General features: G+C 39.1%; 1 protein-coding gene across 1 annotated transcript; it reads right to left on the bottom strand.

The window, feature by feature from the left end:
* Positions 1-2,970: 2,970 nt before the first annotated feature.
* hspa14 (heat shock protein 14) lies at positions 2,971-20,386 on the bottom strand. Its single transcript, XM_027288107.1, has 10 exons — positions 20,234-20,386; positions 11,627-11,707; positions 9,633-9,715; positions 6,572-6,620; positions 6,194-6,299; positions 6,033-6,123; positions 5,840-5,944; positions 5,210-5,371; positions 4,818-4,973; positions 2,971-4,260 (listed from the first exon to the last, which is right to left on the bottom strand). The coding sequence occupies exons 1-10, from the start codon at positions 20,333-20,335 to the stop codon at positions 4,245-4,247; spliced, it is 951 nt and encodes a 316-aa protein (XP_027143908.1). The 5' UTR covers positions 20,336-20,386; the 3' UTR covers positions 2,971-4,244.
* Positions 20,387-21,609: the final 1,223 nt, after the last annotated feature.

Below are 21,609 nucleotides of genomic sequence, written 5' to 3'. Positions count from 1 at the left end.
TAAAAAAAAAAAAAAAAAAAAAAAAAAAAAAAAAAAGGAGAGTTTTCGTGTTATCAAAAAAAGAACGTGATGTACGAGTGGACAAAGCCAGCAGTTGTCTGTAGTGCCTGGAGTACTCTGTGAACACACTGTGTTGAAGAGACTGATGTATAAAATTTCATGAGTACTGTTTAATTGACTGAGTGCCAATTTGTTTCAAACAGTTTTTTCCTGTTTTTCTCTTTTCTTTCATGTTTTCTTAGAGCTATGGTTTGAGTATATAACAAACATGTAGACTGGAATACTATGCATGGTCTGAAACAGTTAAGTTGATGTAATATGAACATTGGTAACTGGAAACATTTAATCACTGTTAATCACTGGAAGCAGAACCCCATTTAAGGTGAAATATAAAGTTTAAGGTGAAATATAATCAAGATAGTACAGTATAATCCTTTGAAAACTGAAATGCACACATAGTTACACAGAATGCTGTAAAACAGAGAGAGAGCACAATGTTTGAGCACCTGTTTGTTTAAGGATGGCTTGACCTGATGAACCTACAGTAGTAGCAACTTAAAAGTTCCCGTTCAAGCTGAACGCCAGCTGAATGGCAGCCGTCTTCCAGCTGAGTTCCAGCTGGCTCCCTGCCAAGTCCCGTGAACGGAGAGACCCCCCTCCTTCTCCTGGGCGTGTCTATTTTTTACTGTAACTCCACCCACTCATGTGATTACAGGGTATGACCAGGAGATGGCGCTTCTCTCACAGAACTTATTTACAGTTGTTCTACCTGGAGATGACATAGCTTACACACCTCGTTAGCATTCTCGTTGCTCAACCTTTTGTTTGCACTTACAGTAACAGGCTTATTGGTCTCCCAGTGTCACAGATCACAGAGCGGAAAATGCAGCTGGTTTGACTACTGCATACTGTACAGTAGCCGTATGATTTGAGCGTGTACATGAATTGAAATTAAATTTAAGGTGTTTATATCTAACATGTCAGCATTCACCAAATCAACAACATCTAGTCTGTTCTGTCTTTACTAGTGGTGGGCTGTTATCTGCGTTAACGTGAGACTCTTATCAGGCGATAAAAAAAATATCACCATTAATCTATTCGCAAAGCTGTTCCAGCCTCTCAGGTCGCTTTTTTACTTTTTGACTTTTTTCTCTTTTGTTCGTTTTTGTTTTCTTCACTGTAACTCCGTGGAGTCCTGATCTCTATAGCAGTTTAGAGAGTTTTGCGCTTTTGTCGTGTTTTTCTCATGGTTTTTCTTGGTGATGTTTTTTAAATGCCGCTTCCACCTGGACAGCTGCCTTTGTTTACTCTGGGAAACAGCTGATCGCGCTAATGCCGGCCGGCATTGGCGCAATCAGCTGTTCGATTGGCGCATTAATCTATGGCCACCACTAGTCTTTGCATAATTACAGGAGCGTCTCTTCTCTTGTGTTCGCGCCTCTCTCTCGCTTATCTGCATGTAAACAACAAACTAACCCTTAAAAAAGTTACAAAAAACGGTTCGGACGTCTCAGGGCTGCCAGGCCTGTGTGTCAGACCTGCAGATACAAGCGATGGTTTATTTTTAATTAACAGTTTATTTGGAGGGGAGGGCTCGTTGTTATTGTGCGCACATAGAGCTGCAGGAAGCCCTTTGTTATGCAGGTATTTACTGTAGTGCACGCTTTAGGCCAGGTAAACCATACAAACCTCATTAGCATCTCACTGTTTGCACTTGATGGGCTTTTTGGTCTCCCAGTGTCACAGATCACAGAGCGGAGAATGCAGCTGGTTTGAGTACTGCATACTATACAGTAGCCTTGTGATTTGAGTGTGTTCATGAACATGAATGACTCCTTTTCATTTTCGTCCATTCCATAGGCTAAATGGCGTAAATGGAAAGAATATTGTAGTGACCCGGAACAATGAAGCTACGAAGCAACTGGTTTTGCTGGACTTTATTCCTAATCTGGAACACAGGCTCCTGTGGCCGTAGCCAACGGCAAAAAAACAATAAAACCAGGCAAGCACAGCAGCATATAACATTAACACATTAGCTACTTCGTGCCCCTCATCGCCATGGCAACTGCCATGACTGACAGGCTTCACAGCCTCTAACAACGCCACCCCCCCAGGCGTCACCCAATACACTGCAGCCTAACTTACTGAACACAACTCAACAGCCACAGTGTATACACAGCCCGTTACAATATGTATGAAATAAGTGAAGTATGTTTGGTTTTACTAAAGTTTGCAGTATATATGTTATGTTTTTATTCTACATGGACACCACTGTTTATTTTCCACTATGCCTCCCTCCATTATAATAATACACGGCACAGCTTTTTAAAGTCCAGAGAGAAGTCTGTTGCAAAAGTCCACGGTGACTCTCCTTTGCCAAAACGTCTGTATGTCCTCGACGAGCTCCTGTTTTGTGCCTGGCTTAGCCTCCTTGCGAATAAAGTGTTTCATGGAATGCCTAAATATATGTTTGATGGTTTCGTAAGCTTATACTGCAAACTTTATTAAAACCAAAAATACTTGACTTATTTCATACTTGATTCACCCGTAATTCTTTCGATTTGCGCTTTATACCATTTAGCCTATGGTCACTGTTTAAATCAACAACATCTAGGCTATGTTACGGACGTTACGAGCGGAGTTTTCTTTAATAACGCGTTTATGTTGGCATGTTCTTGTTGCTGCCTCACTGTTATCTTATCACAACTTTTTTTTTTTCCATCAACTGATCCGCTGATCAGCTGATCAGCTCACCCCGGAGTATCTGTTCAGATGTGTCTTTAGACAGTCGACGGTGAGAGCGGAACATCACTGCTCCTCCCCGTGGACAAATGAGGCATTGCAGCTGGTTTTCAAACAGACTGCTTAGGGGCGTTTCCAGTCGGGGCCTCACTGACTACGTCATCGCGGGGGATTACATTTCGGTCACGCACCAGCCAAGGACCTGTGACGGACCTGTGACGGACCAGCCACGGTCCCGTCACGGTTCCGTCACGGAAACACGGGAACTTTTAAGTTGCTACATCTGTAAGCGCCCAAGATGGGAGGTGTTGGGCGCCTACGCTTATAGCAGTAGAGCTTAGAAATGTGGTCTGTGTTAAAAATGACGAGCACTCAAGATAAGATAAGATGAGCACCTGTTTGCTCCAGGTCAGCTTGACCTGGTGGGCACCCAGAGTGGGAGGGTTTGGGCGCCTGCACTTGTAGTAGTAAGATTTAGGAGTATGGTCTGTGTTAAAGTGTGAAACTTACAATATAACTGTGTGAAAACTATAACAGTGTGAAATATATAAAACCTTTAAAAAATACAGTTGTATAAATCTGTGACATGATGATGTAAGAAAGGTAATAAAGGTTTTTTTTTTTTTTTTAAATAGTATAGTTGTAAAACAGAATCTAATGGTGTCATTCAGTGAAGAATAAAACAAAAGAAAACATCTTGGCCTCAATAGACCAAGAGCAGTAGGTGTGAGATGAGACACGAATAAGAATAGAAAATCCCCAAAACATGGGTCAGCCCTGAGTGGAAAATTACACCATTATGTCATAGAGAAAGTTTGATGATAATAGGCTGGACATATAAAAACAGGCAGGACATATGAAATTTGCATAAAGGTATATAAGAGAAAGCCAGAGTCAGCGAATTCAGTCATTACCATCATGACTCGGGCTTTGTATTGTCTGTCAAGATAATAAAAGCTCTATCTGCTGCCAATCCTGATGAATCCTGTGTGTTATTGCCTACTGAAGTAGAGTAACACTATTTGACCTAATCTGGACCTGAAATTAGACAAGTTGCATCCAGTCTGCAGAGCAAGAGACAAGATGAAGACTGTGAGACAAGACCCATTTTTGTAGTTTGTTTTGCACTGTGTTCAATGGAGGGCTTTATACTGTATTATTTGTAGATTAGAGTTCATGAAGTAAAAATTTCAGTTTAACCCATTAAATCTTTAAAGCTAAAATTGCACCTCAGTTATTTAAATTCAAATCCATTGTGGAGGCATGCAGAGCTAAAAATTATAATTATATCAAACATAATGTTGTTTGACATTGTCTTTGTGAAATAAGCAAGGCTGCCCATCACAGATGCTGGTCCATCTCTTCTTAAGCATGGAGGACTTGATGTCCATGATTTCCAAACAGAATTTCAAATGTTGACTCGTCAGACCACAGGAAGTCTTCGACTTCGCCTCAGTCCATGTATTTTCTAGCACAGTCTTTCACAGGATGGTGAACCCTCCTTATCTTTCCATGTTGCTGTCATCAAATTAAAAATGGAAAAATCATTTTCCAAAAACAATCAAACTTCTGTTTCAATATTTGTGAAGTTGTTTTTGTTATTTCAATGTTTTGCACATCATTACATTTTGTTTCCATTTACATTTTACACAACGTGCCAGCTTTTTTTTTAAACCATGGTCAGGTTATATTTTGCTTTGTTTACACTTACTTATGTACATTATGGAAAAAAACACCTACACATACGATGTGTAAATGATCTTCAGTTCTTGAGTGCCTCAACCAATAAAACATTTAGTTTTTTTAACTTCCTGACTCTCTGATCTCATTTCAAGTTCTTTGACTTTTAAGGAAACAAGTAATGTCTCATAGACCAAACACAACTTACTACAACGCAACATACACTAGAAATGGACAGATTGAGCAAAGACCACCGTTTAAACCATCGGGATGAGCCACAACTTGAGCAAAACTTTCAGGATTTTATACAGAAATTGAAAATTTGTCTGTCTGTAACAATAAAATCATTTGAAAATTGTGTTTTTTTAAATTTTACAAGCTTGGTGTCAGCTTACCTTGAGACATTGCATTCAAAGTCAATCCCATCATGCAGAGAGTCAACAAAGCAGTTGGCTGATCCTAATGAAGACAGAGAATGTTTGGCCATGTCTGCTCCGTTCATGAGCTTCAGCATTGCCCGAGCATTACTGCTCACATCGTGCTTAAAGGTACTACAAAAAAACAAAACACACATAACATGGGGATGAATGGGAGGAGTCGACAGATAAAAAAAATGTATGCAACACATTGACTGTTTGGGTGAGAAGTAAGGGACTTTGAATCAGGACCCAACTAGATATTATAATCCTTCACATGTTGTGTATAGTACAAACCTCAAAGCCCAAATCGAGCCAGATTATGAGGTGTAAGAAGAGTTTGAAGCAGCATAGAAAAACTCTGTATTTACCGTTTGAACTCGGTGGCGAGGTACTGGGCCAAGGCTTGGGTGAAGCTCTCTCCTCCAATACTGTGGTCAGTGTGGGTGTTGAGAACCCGGAATATTCCTCCACTGACCTGCAGGACAGTCACACTCAGGGACGTCCCACCCAGTTTATACACAAGGACATGGCTGTCAACAGAGTTCAGATCAATATGAGAAAAAGATGTTTAGAATCTATTAATATGTCATAACAAATCCATTAAGCCAAGATTGTAAATAATATAAACAACAAGTAAACCATAGGAATGTGTCCTTTCATCCCACCAAACATGATGTTGGGTGGCAGCAATCAACACTGGAGAGGTGGCAACACCTATGCATGTAGTGCATCATGAAAAGTGTGTCGTCCATTGATTTTCTACAGCAGAACACTGAGCTGTTAAAGTAAAAATTATCCAGGACTTCTATGTACGCTAGTGTCAACTACTGTTGTTCTCCCTTGATGTTGGACTTAGTAATAGTTATTAGCAAGCTGAGGAAAATCACACTCTGTCCTTCATTATATCAACAATAACCAATCACATCTGATTCTTAAAAGGCAAACATCAGTAAACCAATTAATAATTTTTTGTTTCCCAGCATGCATCACTGCTCTACCTCCTTCCAGAGGAACAGTCCTGTCCGATGTTATAGGCCAACAGGGCAGCAGCAGGCTCATGGATCAGCCTCAGTACATGGAAACCTGCAGCTTCAGCTGCCTCCCTGCACAAAACAAACAGAGCAAAGAGGTAAAAATGTAAATATTTTCACTACTTTACAACAAAATATGACACGTGTAGTCGTGCCCTACCTCAGAGCACGCTTCTGAGCATGTGCAAACTCAAAAGGGACTGTAATGACCGCTTCTGTGACATCGGAGCCAAGAGCTGACTGAGCAGTTTCTGTGAAAATAGAAATGATCAGTCAATTTACTATTTATCTACAGTGAGTGAGTGAGTGAGTGAGTGCTACCTTTCATTTTGTGGAAGATGAGTTTTGCAGCATCTTCTGGAGCAACATACTCTGGGTGTTCTCCTGTTGTAATCTCATAATAAGGTTTCTCTTCTTTGTTGACCACCTGAACATAGTAAGCATTTCTCAGTCATTCAGTACAGCCAATAGTTTATAGTATTTTCAAAGTAAAAGTGGTAGACAATCCATCATGCTGTTGACTGAAGATAACTAATAAACCACTATACAGTATGATCTGTATGACAAAAGGGAACATTACTGAAGCAAAGCAATTATTTTGGGACAAATACTTACACTTCACCTTGATATAGCTGTAAACGTACATGTTATGTGGTTTTTGTCCATGTCAAAGACACACACTGGATCTGTTACACTTACCTGACACTTGGTCTGTGCTTTATGAGCTTGGGTCTCTGGATCATCAAAGCTGCCCACAGAGACACAGAGAAAGATGAATCAAGATCTTTTAGTCACTCTGAACAACTCATTTAGTAATATGCATGTCTGATGTGTAGGTCTCAGACAGGATTAGCAAATAGAACTAGAACATTTCAAAAGAAATTTTGAGTGTGCCTGACTCTGGCCCCGTCGCCCCCATACATTATTACTGACACTGCTCAGCAAATTCAGTACTAGGAAATTCCAGAGTGACGAGTGGGCTGTTGCCGGGGGTCTGTATTCAAAAAGCACACCTCAAACAGTCATTTTCACATGTTTATTTAGACACAGGAGCAGCTAGCGCTTACGCGCTAGCAATTAACATTAACATGTTATCATTAGCATGTTAACATTACCATGTTAACGTTAACATGTAAATGCTGACGTGCTAGCAATTGGCATTAGCATATTAACATTACAATGTTAACATTAACATGTGAGCGCTGAGGCGTTGACGCGCTAGCAATTAACATTAGCATGTTAGCATTAGCATGTTATTAACATGTTATCATTATTATGTTACCATTAGCATGTTAGCACTAACATGTCAGCATTAGCAATTAACATTACCATGTTAACATTAACATGTTACCATTAACAAGTTAACAATTAACATGTTAGCCATTAACATGTATTTAATTCCTAGTGGCTAATGTTAATTAGCACTCATTTTAGCATTGGTCGCTAATGTTAGCAAATACCATGTCTTTACTCTGCTGTCTCTGTCATTTTAGACAGACAACGTGAAATTAAATGCCAATAACTGCTAAAATGGCCACCGCTCGGCTTCTGCCTGCTGGCCCCTCCCCCCTCTCCTCCTTTAGGCTTTTTGCCAAGCAACAGCTGTCCGTCTGGCTGTGTGTGTGTGTGTGTGTGCGCATGCTTGTATCTGTAGAAATGTCCTAAATGACTTTAGTCTGTAGTAGGAGAAGTAGTTTAAAATGTAGGTCTGTAGAAAGATTTGAAGTTTGTATGATGTATTTGTAATTTAATCTGTAGTAAAGGAGAAGTAGTTTAAAGTGTAGAAGGTTAGTGTAGAAGTAAAATGAGCTGAATGTTGTGATATAATTTTTATTTCTGTAGTACAAAATTTGTGGAAGTAGGTGAGAGCTGTTAAGAAGAGTTTTAAGTCTTATTTTGAAGGGACTCTTTTGTCTTATCTGTGTGTCAATCTGTGTCTGTGTCTCTCTGGCTCTCTGAGTGTGTGTGTACGTGTGTGAGTAATTAGTGACAGGTGCGCGCACGCATGCTCACTCCCTCTCCCTCTGACCCCTGAGCAGACACAAAAGCTTGAAAAAAAAGAAGGGAGTAGTCGGTCAATTAGTGTGTACGGAGCCAAAACTATAAGAGTGACAGCTTCAACAGTGTTATCACTGCGACCACCTCAAATTTTCCTACGTTTTGTGGGTATAATCATGTCTGTAGCTGTGCATTTGAGGCCACCATAGTCGAAAACATTTTATTTTTTCACTGATCGTTTTGTCATCTTCACACTCAAGGAGGTGGCATAGTACATGGCATAAGGTGTCCAAACTAAAATCCGAAATGACCACAAGTATGCTCGTCTCGTGGACCATGTCCTTGCCAAGTTTCAGGCAAAAATTGTATAAACTTTGGCCTCAAGAGTCAGAGAAAGCACAGGTGCTCCCTCCTCCTTCCGGAAAAATCTCTTCTCAAAATAACATGGGAGTGTATGAAGCTGTGGAGGGGGGTACTCGATCAATTAGCGTATCGTGAGCCAAAACTATAACAGAGACAGCTTCAACAGTGTTATCACTGAGACCGCCTCAGATTTTCCTACGTTTTGAGGGCATAATCATGTCTGTAGCTGTGCATTTGATGCCACCATAGTCGAAAACGTTTTATTTTTTCACTGATCGTTTTGTCATCTTCACACTCTAGCTGATGATGTCATCACTCTAGGAAACCACATACACACTCGTTATAGACGCAGAATTTTAAAAACCTGCTCGACTTTGAGCCTTGATAGTTTAAAAACGGTAAAAGATTTTGAAAAAAGTTAAATACGAGTTTAATATTTGAAGAGTTTGTGTACAACTTGAATGAAGTCTGTAGTAGTAGTAGTAGAAGTTGTTGAAATTGTAGAATGTTTTTTGTAGAATGATTTGAAGTTTGTGTAATGTATTCTAAATGGGAAAATATTTGTAGAAAAAGTTAAATAATTTGTAGAATATTAATAGCAGAATTTGGAAAAGTAATAGCACCAGTGGCATGAATGAGCTGAATCTAGTGGTATAATTTCTCTAAAATCTCTGTTTAGTTGGTCCTGGTTGCTCAGCAGCCTCAAGCCTGCCTGAAGGAGGAGAGGGGGAAGGGGCTATTTTCAAAATAAGAGTCCCTTCAGAATAAAATACTATGTGTATTCAGTAACTGTTCTGCTGATTAGGGCCGGCAGGCAGAAGCCAGCGGCAGCCATTTTAGTTATTTTTTTTATTGGCACTTAATTTGAATTTGTCTGTCTAAAATGATAGACAGAGACAGCAGAGCAGCTAGCGCGTTAAGATAGGAAAATTGCTAACATTAGGGACCAATGCTAAAATTAGCCACTAAGAATTAAATACATGCTAATTGCTAACATGCTAATGGTAACATGCTAATGCTAATTGCTAACGCATCAACGGCAACAGCCCACTTGTCACTGGTAAATTTCTGCAGGAATTTTCTAGTACTGAATTTACTGAGCAGTGTCAGTAATAATGTATGGGGGTGACGGGGAGTCAGGCACACTCAAAATTTCTTTAGAAATTTTCTAGTTGATTCAGTGTTGTATCTGAAAAACACCTGAATCAAACCTGTCCATATTCTCACTGAATGTTTTTTCAAGCAGTAGTCGACCACTTTCTACTTATGATGGTACAACTGATTTTCAAAGGCATATCATCATCATATTTTCTACAACATGATAATGTGCATTTAACACCATTTTTCTAATTTGATTTGAGTCTCCAACTTGCAAAGAAGACAGTATTAAGCATGTCACCTTCTTCCCAACACTTGTTTCACTTTAACAACTGTGTTGGCAGCGTTCCGCACCCGTCCTTGCTTTGCTGCAATACCTACAATCTGCAGAAAATTAAAATCAGTCAGTAAGCAGACTACTAAATAAACAGCTATACACCAAAGACCAAAACATTAGCAACTTGGGTATCCCAAAATAATTGTAGACATAAATCAAAAACAGTTGGTTTATTTCAAACTGTATTATGAGAGTTCATATACTTGAGTTGCAGTAGAATGGCTGTAGTTAAATCACAGCAGCAGAAGAATTAAAAAGACAAATACCTGTTAATTTCAGAGGTGAAAGCAGCTGACTTGTCATTTGAAAGCAGTTTAAAATTAAAGCAATTTAATTGGGCAAAAATTTTGGAAAAAATCATGACTGTTTTGAAGTGGTGGTATAGACATTCATTAAGAAGCTGAACATTTTGAAGTCTGAATGTGGTTTATGAATCCAAGTACTGCATTTTCTACTGCATACAATAAGACTGATTTAAAGCAGGCTTGTATTAGAGGCAGGCCTTTATTTTCAATTCTTTTGTTTAATAAATATATTTGTCACACTTTGGTACAAAGCCCAATTTTGACTGGCTTCAGTTGTGCCCTGTTAAAATTGTGGAAAAGTGGATTGTGCTGTTGTTACAAACTTAACACTTCTTCACTCCTGTATACATTTCAAATTAAAAGCTCTGTATTTTTTTCACTGGACCCCTTATTTCTTAAAAAGGCTTTTATTGTGAAACATACACAGGAACGTGTGTGGAAAACTCACTGACTTGCAGGGTTCTCACTGTAATGTAGCAACTGCCATCTTGTGGCATTTGAACATTACTACAAAATACATTTATGCTAAGATAAGAACACGCACATCCACAGTGGTTTATATGAATTATACATAAAAACAAGTTGTTTAAAGTGCTTATTTGGCTTTTACATAATGACAGCCAGCGGGAGTTTATCCACTCTGACATAACATTTGTTTGTTTGAGGTTACAATGCCCCTTTTTTGACCAGTTTTATCTGAGGAAATATGGTACACTCAGGTTGTTGAAAGACAATTTCAAGAAAGAAAATCTATTACTTAAGTTTAGCACACTAGTGATTTATTAACTTAATTTCATTCTTGTCTGAAGTTTTGCATCATCTGAAGTCTGACAGACTTTTTTTCTGGGGCGAAACGTCATAGAGGACAGATGACGATGTTAATTGAAAACAAATTCCACGAAAACAAAGACCAATTCTGCCAACCATGAAGAGTCTTTGATAATGCAAAGATGACCAGTTAAACAAAGCTTATTTCAGTAAATCATGATGTCCTGTGTTATAAAGGAGATTCATTAAAGTCTGACTAAATTACCATGGAAATTTAAATGCATTTCTTTTGACTAGCTTGGACAGGTTCATTTTCAGGCTTAGCTTCATCTTGGACTAAAGCACTTACTGTACTGTAACTGCCTAATTAAAATCCAACCCTCATATCTTATGTTAAAGTTTTTCCTTGCTATGATCCTCAAGTGCTTGCTCATGGTGGGAATTGTTGAGTTTCTATAAATATTATTAAGAGGACAGTCTAGACCTGTTCTATACGAAAAGTGTCATGAGTTAACTTCTGTTATCATTTAATACTACATAAAAAAAATTGAAATGAACATTTGAAATTAATAGTGGAATAATCATGTTTTCAAAGTGACCTGAGGTTGAGGTGCACTACGTTTTCATTTGTTTTGAAAAAATGTGTGAAAAAGTGTGTGCAAACACTAAAAGAACCTGTACCAAAAGCACTTCATGTTTGTCTCTCTTTCAAAATCATACAATAAACTGCTCACAATAGCTTCAAAAGAGCTTTATGAACCAGATTTATCTATGTATCTATGTTCATTTTGTAAAAAAAAATCTTAAAAACATCCCTCAGGTTAGCATCTTAGAAGAAAACATGAAGAGAGAATAAAAAAATAACGTAAAGCATATACGTTGTACCTGCTCAGTGTCTCTGTAGGCCACCACAGCTGGGGTAACTCTGTCTCCTGCATCATTAGCCACCACATCAGCCCGCCCATCCTGAACAACATACACACATACATTAATCAGGTGGTCCATGCAAATAGAATTGGGCAATACAGATAAAATATAGTTAATTGATTAGTTCATATGAAGGTTTTCTCAAAGTGTCCTGCTGGGGTTTCTATAAAACCCCACTATGACTATAAAATATTTGGTCCTTGATTAAGAGGGAGAGGAAGAAATGTGCATTGGAACACTTTGCGAGCAGGTGTGCAGAGGACTTGTTAGAGGCCAAGCACTCCACTGCAAGGACATAAATCCTTTTAAAGAATAATTAGGATGCCAGGGCCCAACTGGTGGTAAAGGTGCATAAAAACATTTGAAAATGGCAAAGTTGTTTACTTGGGTATCAAAATTACCAAGGACCAACAAAAAAGAACTTCTGTGAATTTTAATCCTATCATACAAAGAACTTTTACTCACTCAAACTAGAGTTTTACTCACTAAGACAGAAGGAATATCACGCTAAACATATGCATCTCTATCTTTGTATTTGGAGAGTAAAGTATTACTCAGATTGACAAGCTGCTTCTCAACTTCGTGTGGAAACACCATGTGAAGAAATCTGTTTTAATGAATGACTATGAAAATGGTGGGCTTAACTATCTAGATTTCCGCACTCTTAACAACACTTTTAAGATAAACTGAAACAATTTTTTAAGAACCCTAATGCTATTTGGAATGTTATTCCGTTCCATATTCTGTCAAAACTGGGTGGATTTTTTTAAAATCTGTACCTATAACATTGATAAACTTCCGACAAAAATGTCAGCCTTCCACCAGCAGGCCTTCCTCTCATGGTCTTTTCAAACATAATTTTTCACCTCATAACTATTATATAAGGAACAACAAAGACATCTTGTTTAACACAAATCCTTTTTTAATGAGTATCGGTGTAATAAAAATTTTTTTTCCCAACTTTGTTTATTGAATTTTCAAACGCATAAATGACAGCTATAAGAAAGCAAGTATCAAGTTTCTCATTATCATTATCACTAAACCCAGATAAAAACAAAAAATGTACAAGACACTTGTGTATAAATAAACAAAAAAACAAACCAAAACAACAACAAAAAAACAAAACAAAACAAAAAAAAAGGCAGGTCACCTATACAGAATGAAAAGTTAGACAGCTACATAGATGGCTGTTGTTAAAGGCACATTATAGAGAACAATCACACACAACTGTACGAAGCATGACATTAAAACAGATCAGACAATGTACAAGAGATTGTTTGTCAGTTCGGGATGTTAGGAAAAGTCCATTTTTTTTGCATATTCAAAAAATGGTCCCCATGTTCTCCTGAAAGAAGCCCACGAACCTCTCAGTGTGCAGCGAATTTTCTCCATATTGATAAAGTAAAAAATGTCCTTCATCCACATTTGACAGGTTGGTGGAGTCGGGGATTTCCACTTTATAAGAATGAGACGTCTAGCTAAGAGGGTCACAAAGGCCACCAGGTATAGCAGGGATGAGGGAAACTCCAAATAGGGCAGTAACCACCAATGGTGTGAAAGAAACAGAGGTGACCTGTGAAATAGTATTAAAAATCTCCAACAAAGGTATTCAGGGAAGGGCATGCCCAAAACAGTCTGACCTTAGTTATTTGACAACGGTGAAGAATCTTACACTGTAGCAACCCGTGCCTAGCAGATATGGAGGAGGAATGGACCAGCCGCAGACACTCATCCCAAACATCATCTGTGAGTACACACTGTAAATCGTTCTCCCATAGCGTCCTAATAGTACGAAGTGAGGCTGGATTTACAGAGTGAATGAGATTATATAACACAGAGATCATGCCCTTCGTAGCAGGCAGCGGGGTCAAGAATGGGTCCAGGCCAGTAGGTTCTGGTAAATTAGGAAAACTAGGGTAAACATTCCTAACAAAGCTACGGACCTGTAAATATCTGAAAAAAATATTTTTAGGAAGGGCCAGCTTGTCTGAAAGCTGCTGAAAAGATGAAAATATGTCGTCGTTATACAAGTCCTTGATTGTTTTGATACCCCGCACCTGCCAGGAAGAGAACGCTCCATCAATCATTGAAGGGTGAAATAACAGGTTTGGTGCTAGCGGGACCAGTCGAGAAGGAGCCTGAAGTCCGAAATATCGCCTGAAGTGTCTCCATACCCTCACAGTAGATTTAACTATTATACTAGGGGTCGACCGATACGGGTTTTTTGATGGCCGATGCGATACCGATTTTTTCCCCATGGCCCATGGCCGATACCCGATTTCCGATACCCGATTTCCGATACCGATATGGGTTAAAAAAAGTTTAAAAAATGACAAATATTCCAGGTCTCAAGTTAAAAATAAATAGCCATTTATTTAACATAATCAAATTGAGGTAGAACTTCAAGTAATAAACAATGAACAATGAACAACCAAGTAATACAAAAATAAAGTGTCTTGGTGCTTTTAGAAAAGATGAACATAAAATAATAAATATTTCAAGTCACTGAACTGACGTTAAGAACAAGTAACAAAGCAGCAAAACAAAAAAATGTAAAATAATAATAATAATAAATAAACAAAATTGTCATGCCATTATTGCTCCCGCGGTGTCGACATGCACTGACACGGCGCTACCCCATGTGTTCAAAAAATATTCCCGTACGTAAGCTAAAGTAGTCTATGGCTTAGCAAGCCTCTTCTCGAAACCCCAAAACGTTTCATTAGGTCCTGGACTGTTGGGTTCGTTGTGCAGTTATCTGATTACAGCAACTGTTCCGCTCCGCGCTGATCTCTTTTTCTCGCTCCTTCAGTCTCTCCCTAACGTGCACACGTGCACACACACACACACACACACACACACACACACACACACACACACACACACACACACACGCCCACTGGGCTGCTTCAGTTTCACCACCGGTGTTCGCTGCAACACTCCAGCAACAGCGACCGAGATTCTTGAAACATTTGGTTGCTATCACTTTGTGGGAGAAGTGTAGCCTACCCTTATACTGCACACAATATGAGTGGCGAGTTACGTTTAGGAGGGATTTAGAAGTTTATTCAGTGATAATCACTCGCATGCCATTATTGCTCCCGCGGTGTCTGAGAGGACACTGACAGGGCGCTACCCCATGTGTTAAAAAAAATATTTCCGTACGTAGGCCTAAGCTAAACTATGGCTTAGCAAGCCTTCTCGAACCCCCTTAAAGTTTCATTATAGGTCCTGGACTGTTTTGCAGATATCTCCCAAATCTGACATCTGCCTACAGCAATGACTGTGTCGCTCCTCACTGATCACTTTTTCTCGCTCCATCTGTCTCTCCCTCACGTGCGTGCACACTCACACACACACACACACACACACACTGGGCTGCTTCACCGGTGTTCGCCGGTTTAACTCCTTCAAACGCCGAATTGACAGTGACTGATAACAACACCGACTTCATTTGAACTTTAAACTGCGGGTGATTGCATCATAGCCTACTCTTAGTGTTACAGCTCCCTAGTTTAGGTTGGCAGTTTAAATGCGACGCACTTAAACAGCATTCCCGTTTTTTTCGACTCACTTAATGACTTTCAGGCACACGCATGCTACTGTATGCACATGCCATGGCATTAACGTTTCCAAAGTAAAACAGGGTGTTTTGAAACTAGGCTACATTTAAAAAGCAATAGAGGCACTGAAAGTTTGAAAACTTACCTTGGCAGCTTGCAGGGCTGTTCACTCCACTCTGTCAGTGGGGGGGAGGGGTGGCGCTGCAGCAGCGTGCATAGCGGGTCTTCACAGAGCTGCCGTTGAACGCCTGTCTGTAAATGACGCTGGATGCGTATCGGCCGTATCGGCCATGTGTATCGGCCGATGCCGATACACCTAGACAACGCTAATATCGGCCCGATATATCGGTCGACCCTTATATTATACTCTTTGAATAAGGCGAATTCCATGACTATCCATGTTCGGGAGAACCGGAGCCCTCGAAATGAAGCCAGAACTGGATTGCTCTTAGGTTACAGGCCCAGTAATAAAATCTAAAATTTGGCAATGCCAGACCCCCCTGAGATTTTAGTCTCTGAAGCAAGGGTCTGTGTAGTCTCGGGGTCTTCTTGGGTGTAATAATAACATAGTACATGTAGCTCAATCATTCAACAGGGATGGTCTTCTCTACTATTATAATTTGTTCTTGTCTGCATATAATATCCCAGTATTACCTGTTGATTTTGCCAAAGTTTCTGGAACAATCCCATCTGGTGTCTGCATGTTTTTTAGATCTCAACCTAGTGGAAACCCAACATTTGACCCTGCTGTCCTTGTTAGACACCCCTGTAGGGAAAGCTTGTTTGTCTGGTAACCATGGTAATAACAACAAATTAATTAGACTCCTGTTTAAAAGGGATTTCACTACAGTTCCATACGTGGTCTCATACTGGAATAAATTAATGAAATGCACTGACTGGAAGAAGATCTGGCTCTTACCCAACCAATATCTGTTAACCAATAAAGTGAGAGAACATTCATTTAAAATAATTCATAGATGTTATCCATCCAATGATCATATTGTTAGAAGATTCAAAAAAGATATTGATGTGAAATGCACTTTCTGTTCTGAACATATTGAAACAGTTATTCATTTATTTTGGCACTGCACCTTTGTCCAAAGTCTGTGGATTGATATCTGTAACTTTATTGCTAAAAATGTTGATAAAGATTTTAAGTTGTTTTGGGATGTACTATTTGGGCACTTTGACCTTAACAAAAAAAAAAAATGAAACAAAATATTTATTATCAATCTCATCATTTTGATGGCAAAATTTAATATTCATAAATGTAAATTTACTCAAAGAAAACCATCTTTTGTTGCTTTTCACAGTGAGCTCAGGCAGTACATTGTTTCCATGAAATTTTCTAACAACACAAAAGCGATTAAAACGGTTAATATTTGTGAACATTTAAATATACTACAGTAAGCTCTTTCTCCCCCTGGCGTAGAATATACATGTGAAATGCTTTTGTAATGATTTGCATGCTACCTTTGTTTGTGAAGCAAGTTCAAATTAAAGAAAGAGTGGATAAACTAAGGGCTATCCGGCGTTTTAGGATTTGCCCACTGGGACCCGTTCTCAAAAAATACCGGTTTCACACCTCGAAAAAGCTTGGTCCTTTTAGACGCAAGACCGAAACAATTAAGTATTTATGCGGATTCGACAAAAATGTACTCGTGTGGACAGGCCCTTAGTTTATCCACTGTTAGCCACAAGACAAGGAAGATCACCATATACCGCAAAGTCTTAAAATGTAAGTACCAATAATCATGTGCAACTAGGGATGCAAATTATCGATTAATTCATTAATCATTAGTTGATTGACCTTATCGATCGATTGACGATTAACTGATAAGCGCCTTTTTTCCTGAGAACATCCATTTCTCACGGTGTCTTTAACATAAAGCAAAATATTGCTTATATACTGAATAAAAAATGCATGTTATATTCCTCAACTAATGTTTTATCGTACCAGTTGAGATACGGTACAGATATGGCATTTAACCAAAATAAATTCTGCACAGAAATTTGAAATACATAAAAAAAAATTATTGTGCACTGGCTCACCTGTTGCATGTGAAACATTAAGCAACATAAAATATTTTTTAAAGCTATACAATATGGGCTTAGCCTACACAATATTAAGCCTACATATCATTATCTGGTAAAGTACTTAGATGAAAAACTTGAAACATTAGCAGCACTAATTATAATCTCCCTTGTTCTGAGAAAGGTAACAGTAAGATTACTCAGACATCCCAAGTGTCCCGGAAGTTCCGGGAGTCTCCCTGATATTAACAGTGGCTCCCTGATGCCCGCGAGCTAGGTAAAACATCCCGGATTTTGGATTACGCGAGAGAGATTAAAAAAAATGCGAGTGCGAGCATAAAGAAAAGATAGTACCTCGCGCATCATGCTCGGATTACTTTCAGTTACATTGCGCAGGCATAGGCGAGAGGAGGGGAGGGGGGTGAGCGCGTGAGACTGAGATACAATGAGCTACATGAAGCACCCGTGCATGCATTCAAGCGAAAACTCTGTTCAGCGTGTTCTCGTGTTCAGGGCGACTGGTTGCGAGAGAGAGCGCGCCGATTGGTTTGGTCAGCAAAATACACCAATAAGCTTTCGTTGTGGGAGGGACTTCGATGTACTCTCTCCGACTTATTATTATTAATCAATGCAGCTCGCGAAATGGCAGAGGGCGAATCCTCCAGTAAGAAAAAAAATACAAAACTCATTTTACAGCAGAGTATACGAAAGTATATCCTTGTCTTGTTAAAGTGAGGAATGATGACACCATGGCAAGGTGCACTGTGTGCAACAGTGATTTCAGCATTTCCCACGGCGGACTTAATGATTGCAAACGACCTGTCGAGCGTCTGCCCAGTTCATCACGCCGCCACCCCCCCCCCCCCCCCCTATTCAAAAAGCACACCTGAAATAGTCATTTTTAACATGTTTATTTAGACACAGGAGCAGCTAGCGCTGACGTGCTAGCAATTAGCATTAGCATGTTAGCAATCAACATGTATTTAATTCTTAGTGGCTAATGCTAATTGCTAGTGCGTCAACACGGCTGCATGCAGGTTTTGAAGGTGGTATCTTAGTGAACTCGTAGAGCTGCTGAACTTAAACGTAGCACCGCAGAGTTTACTCTGAGCGTCTTTGTCATCATTACTTAGTTTGAAATGCTCCATACTCCACTCCGGGTCTGTCGCCGCATTACGTTCAGGTACTTTCGGTGTGGCCTAGATTAAGCAATGGCGCCCTCAACTGGCGACACCATGATATTTCACTGAAATGGCTCTAGATTCAGTTAACCCGATTAATTAAATTTAATCGATTAAATTCTTTGACAATTAACCGATTAACCGATTAACTGTTTACATCCCTATGTGCAACCCTTCAATAAACATAAAAGAAACCTAAGCCACATCTTATTCTTGTTTGATGGAAAATAACGCATCCAGAATCTGCCTCTCACCTAACCAGTGACTGAATTGGACAGTCACTACACCCCATATGTCGTGTCAAAGTTGGCCAGTTTGATACTGATCATGTTTAGGCATTTATCCAAGCTAAGTTGGTGTAACTACAAGTCACAAGCCACTGACTGGCAACAGGAAATGACATTATTGTTGACCATTACTGACCATATCTAGCCCCTCTTACACAGTTCCAATGAAGCATATTACTGATATATATATGGAAACTCCAGGGTTACAAAAAAGGTTCCTGATGCCAAAGCCTCAAAAATCACATTTTTTTGGCGATTTCCAGGTGCTGTACATTAACATCTCTTTCAAGACATTTATTTGGATCAACTTCGAAAATGGGTCATTTTAAGAAGCCAAAGACAGCACAAGGTTTTGTGGTGTGTTGTCAGATTTCAATGTGTTACCATAAAAATGGAAGCTGTTGTAACTTTAGTGTTGGCCAAAACCAGCACACTGTTCAACGTAACCTCATAGTAATAAGACACAAGCTTGATCTTCCAAGTCTGGACTGGATATATGTTCCTACTGGTTTTGGTGAAGATAATGTGACAGCTGCTTCTTAAAGATTTTGTAGGGGCCAAATTTTCGTTACTTGTTCCACAAAACTTTGTAAATGTAGCATAATCAAACTTGCAAATCTTTACTACAACTGGAAGAGTACATCAAATAACAAACACTTCACTTGTTCCCAATAGGCGGCGCTATGATGCTGCATGTAGATTTATTCGGGCCAGCATTCTTATGAAACCATGGTGACACGTTAAAATCTGACAAGACTTGGATAGGTGTAGTTGCAGATTGCCACCGCCTCACCTCACCCTGTCCTTGCTGACACGAAGAAAGTACTGCACTTAAAAAGCACAAAAGGCCTAGAGCCAGTATTTAGTTTCTCCATTGTGGGCTGCTGTAGAAACATGGCAGCTCAACATGGTGGAAGAAGACCAACAGCATAGATATGAAAGTCTCATTCTGAAGTAACAAAAACATAATGATTCTTAATTTCAGGTGATGACACAATAATGATAACTGAGTTATGAATATTACTATTCTATGGCAGCCATGTAAATAGACCCCTAAAATGTACACACTGGACCTTTGGATATACTGTGCAATGCTCCAAAGCACACCTGGAATAAAAACATTAAAGCACATGACACTAAATATTAGAAGGAACCATTAAAGCAGTGGTTTTCACATCTTTACAGTAGGCCTATGTGCACCGCGCAGTCGCATTGTTGAGAATGACGAAATAGTGTATTTTTCAGAACGTTAATTGGCACTGGATAACATATACATAAAAACATATGTATATGTCATTTATAACATAAACGTACAGATAAATGTTTAGGACTACCATTACGGAGCTATTTCATATGAAATGACTGATCGCAGTTGTACGGAATGTAAACGTTACAATTTAGTGGCAGCTTAACATCCCGCGATATTTCAGTGGAACTCTGGAATTTCGATCAAATCGATCACAAAGACAGGTCGGTAGACTTTAAATGAGCGTAACTCACCTTAAATATCGCCGCACACGCACATGTGTATCCGAAATGAACTCCGATCGCAGCCATGCTGAAAAGCCTCAGCGCTAAGGGATGAACGACGCATGCGCACATGCACTCTGCTTTCCGTTCCCAGAAACAACTTCCGGTAAAACGTCTTCATGACGTTCTTCTCCTTTGGTTGGCATCCGTGTCGCAGCAATTACTGCCACCTGCTGGCCTTACTTCTTTTCTAGTTGCACGTCCGTTGCATTCTTTTAATGAGTCCAGTTGAAATACTTCCACACTGAAGCACACTCTTAATGTCAGCTTCCACTCCTCCTAACCTCTGCACCTTTGAAAGCATCACCCTCTCTCTGTCATACCTCAGGCATGATATTAATACATGATCAACTGTTTCCCTTGAGCGCATCTACATTGCACAGTTTGGTGTTTGCCTATAAAAAAAAAAGTGTCTTTCTTTTGTCTGATTCTTCCAATGTTGTTGCCACTGATGTTTATTTCCTTCTAGACTTCCAGGCTTTTGATTTTTTTTCTGCTTGCAATTGTATCTGCTTTTTCTTTTCCTTGGATTCTTACATGTGCTGGAACCCACATGAACGCTATATTCTTCCCCTGGTCTTGAATTTTTTTTAACAGTATTTCATATAGTACTTCCTTCTGTGTTCTGGCTGTTCTGGTTTTGATACTTAACATGGATGATACTGAGTCACTACAGAGTATTTTCCGTCCTGTTATGTATTCCACCCATTCTAATGTCAGAGCTAAATATACATGTATTTTAATGAAGTACAGTCAGCTCCCCACTCTAGCCCTACCAAACACCTCATGACATTCAGGACTTTTTTTTACTTTTCTCCACTAATCTCTTCACATGTTCCCTCCATGTTAGTCTGGAGTCAAAAGTCAAGTCCAGGAATCAAAAGCTGTTCTCTCTTTCCATATAAGTTTAACATATTATATACTTATACTTATTCCACAGATTTTTTTATTTGAGAAGAACATCACTTTACTTTTCTCCACTTTTAATTTATAGTGGCCTTTTTAAATCATTACAAATACAAAATTGTAATTATTGAAATAGTGTGAGGTACATCTGATCAATAGGAAAATAGTAATTTAATTACATTTTATAATCATATTCAGACACCATTAGTGTCCTTAATAGGGTGGAAGAATATAGTCTCCATAACATAAAATAATTAAATTAATAATTAAAGTAATGGCTAATAATAATTGACATTTGATGCCTGAGGTGCAAAAATAAGTTAAATATGTAGAGGGGTGTTCAGATACGGCATGTTCAGGTCAAATATTTGAAAATGTCAAAGTTTAAAAAAATGCCTGTGTGAATCAATTTGTTTACCGTGAATTAGAAAAATGTCAGA

The sequence above is a fragment of the Larimichthys crocea genome, chromosome XIV (genome assembly GCF_000972845.2).
Source record: "Larimichthys crocea isolate SSNF chromosome XIV, L_crocea_2.0, whole genome shotgun sequence".
In the NCBI taxonomy this organism is placed as follows: Eukaryota; Metazoa; Chordata; class Actinopteri; family Sciaenidae; genus Larimichthys; species Larimichthys crocea.
This window is presented reverse-complemented; position numbering and strand designations above follow the sequence as displayed.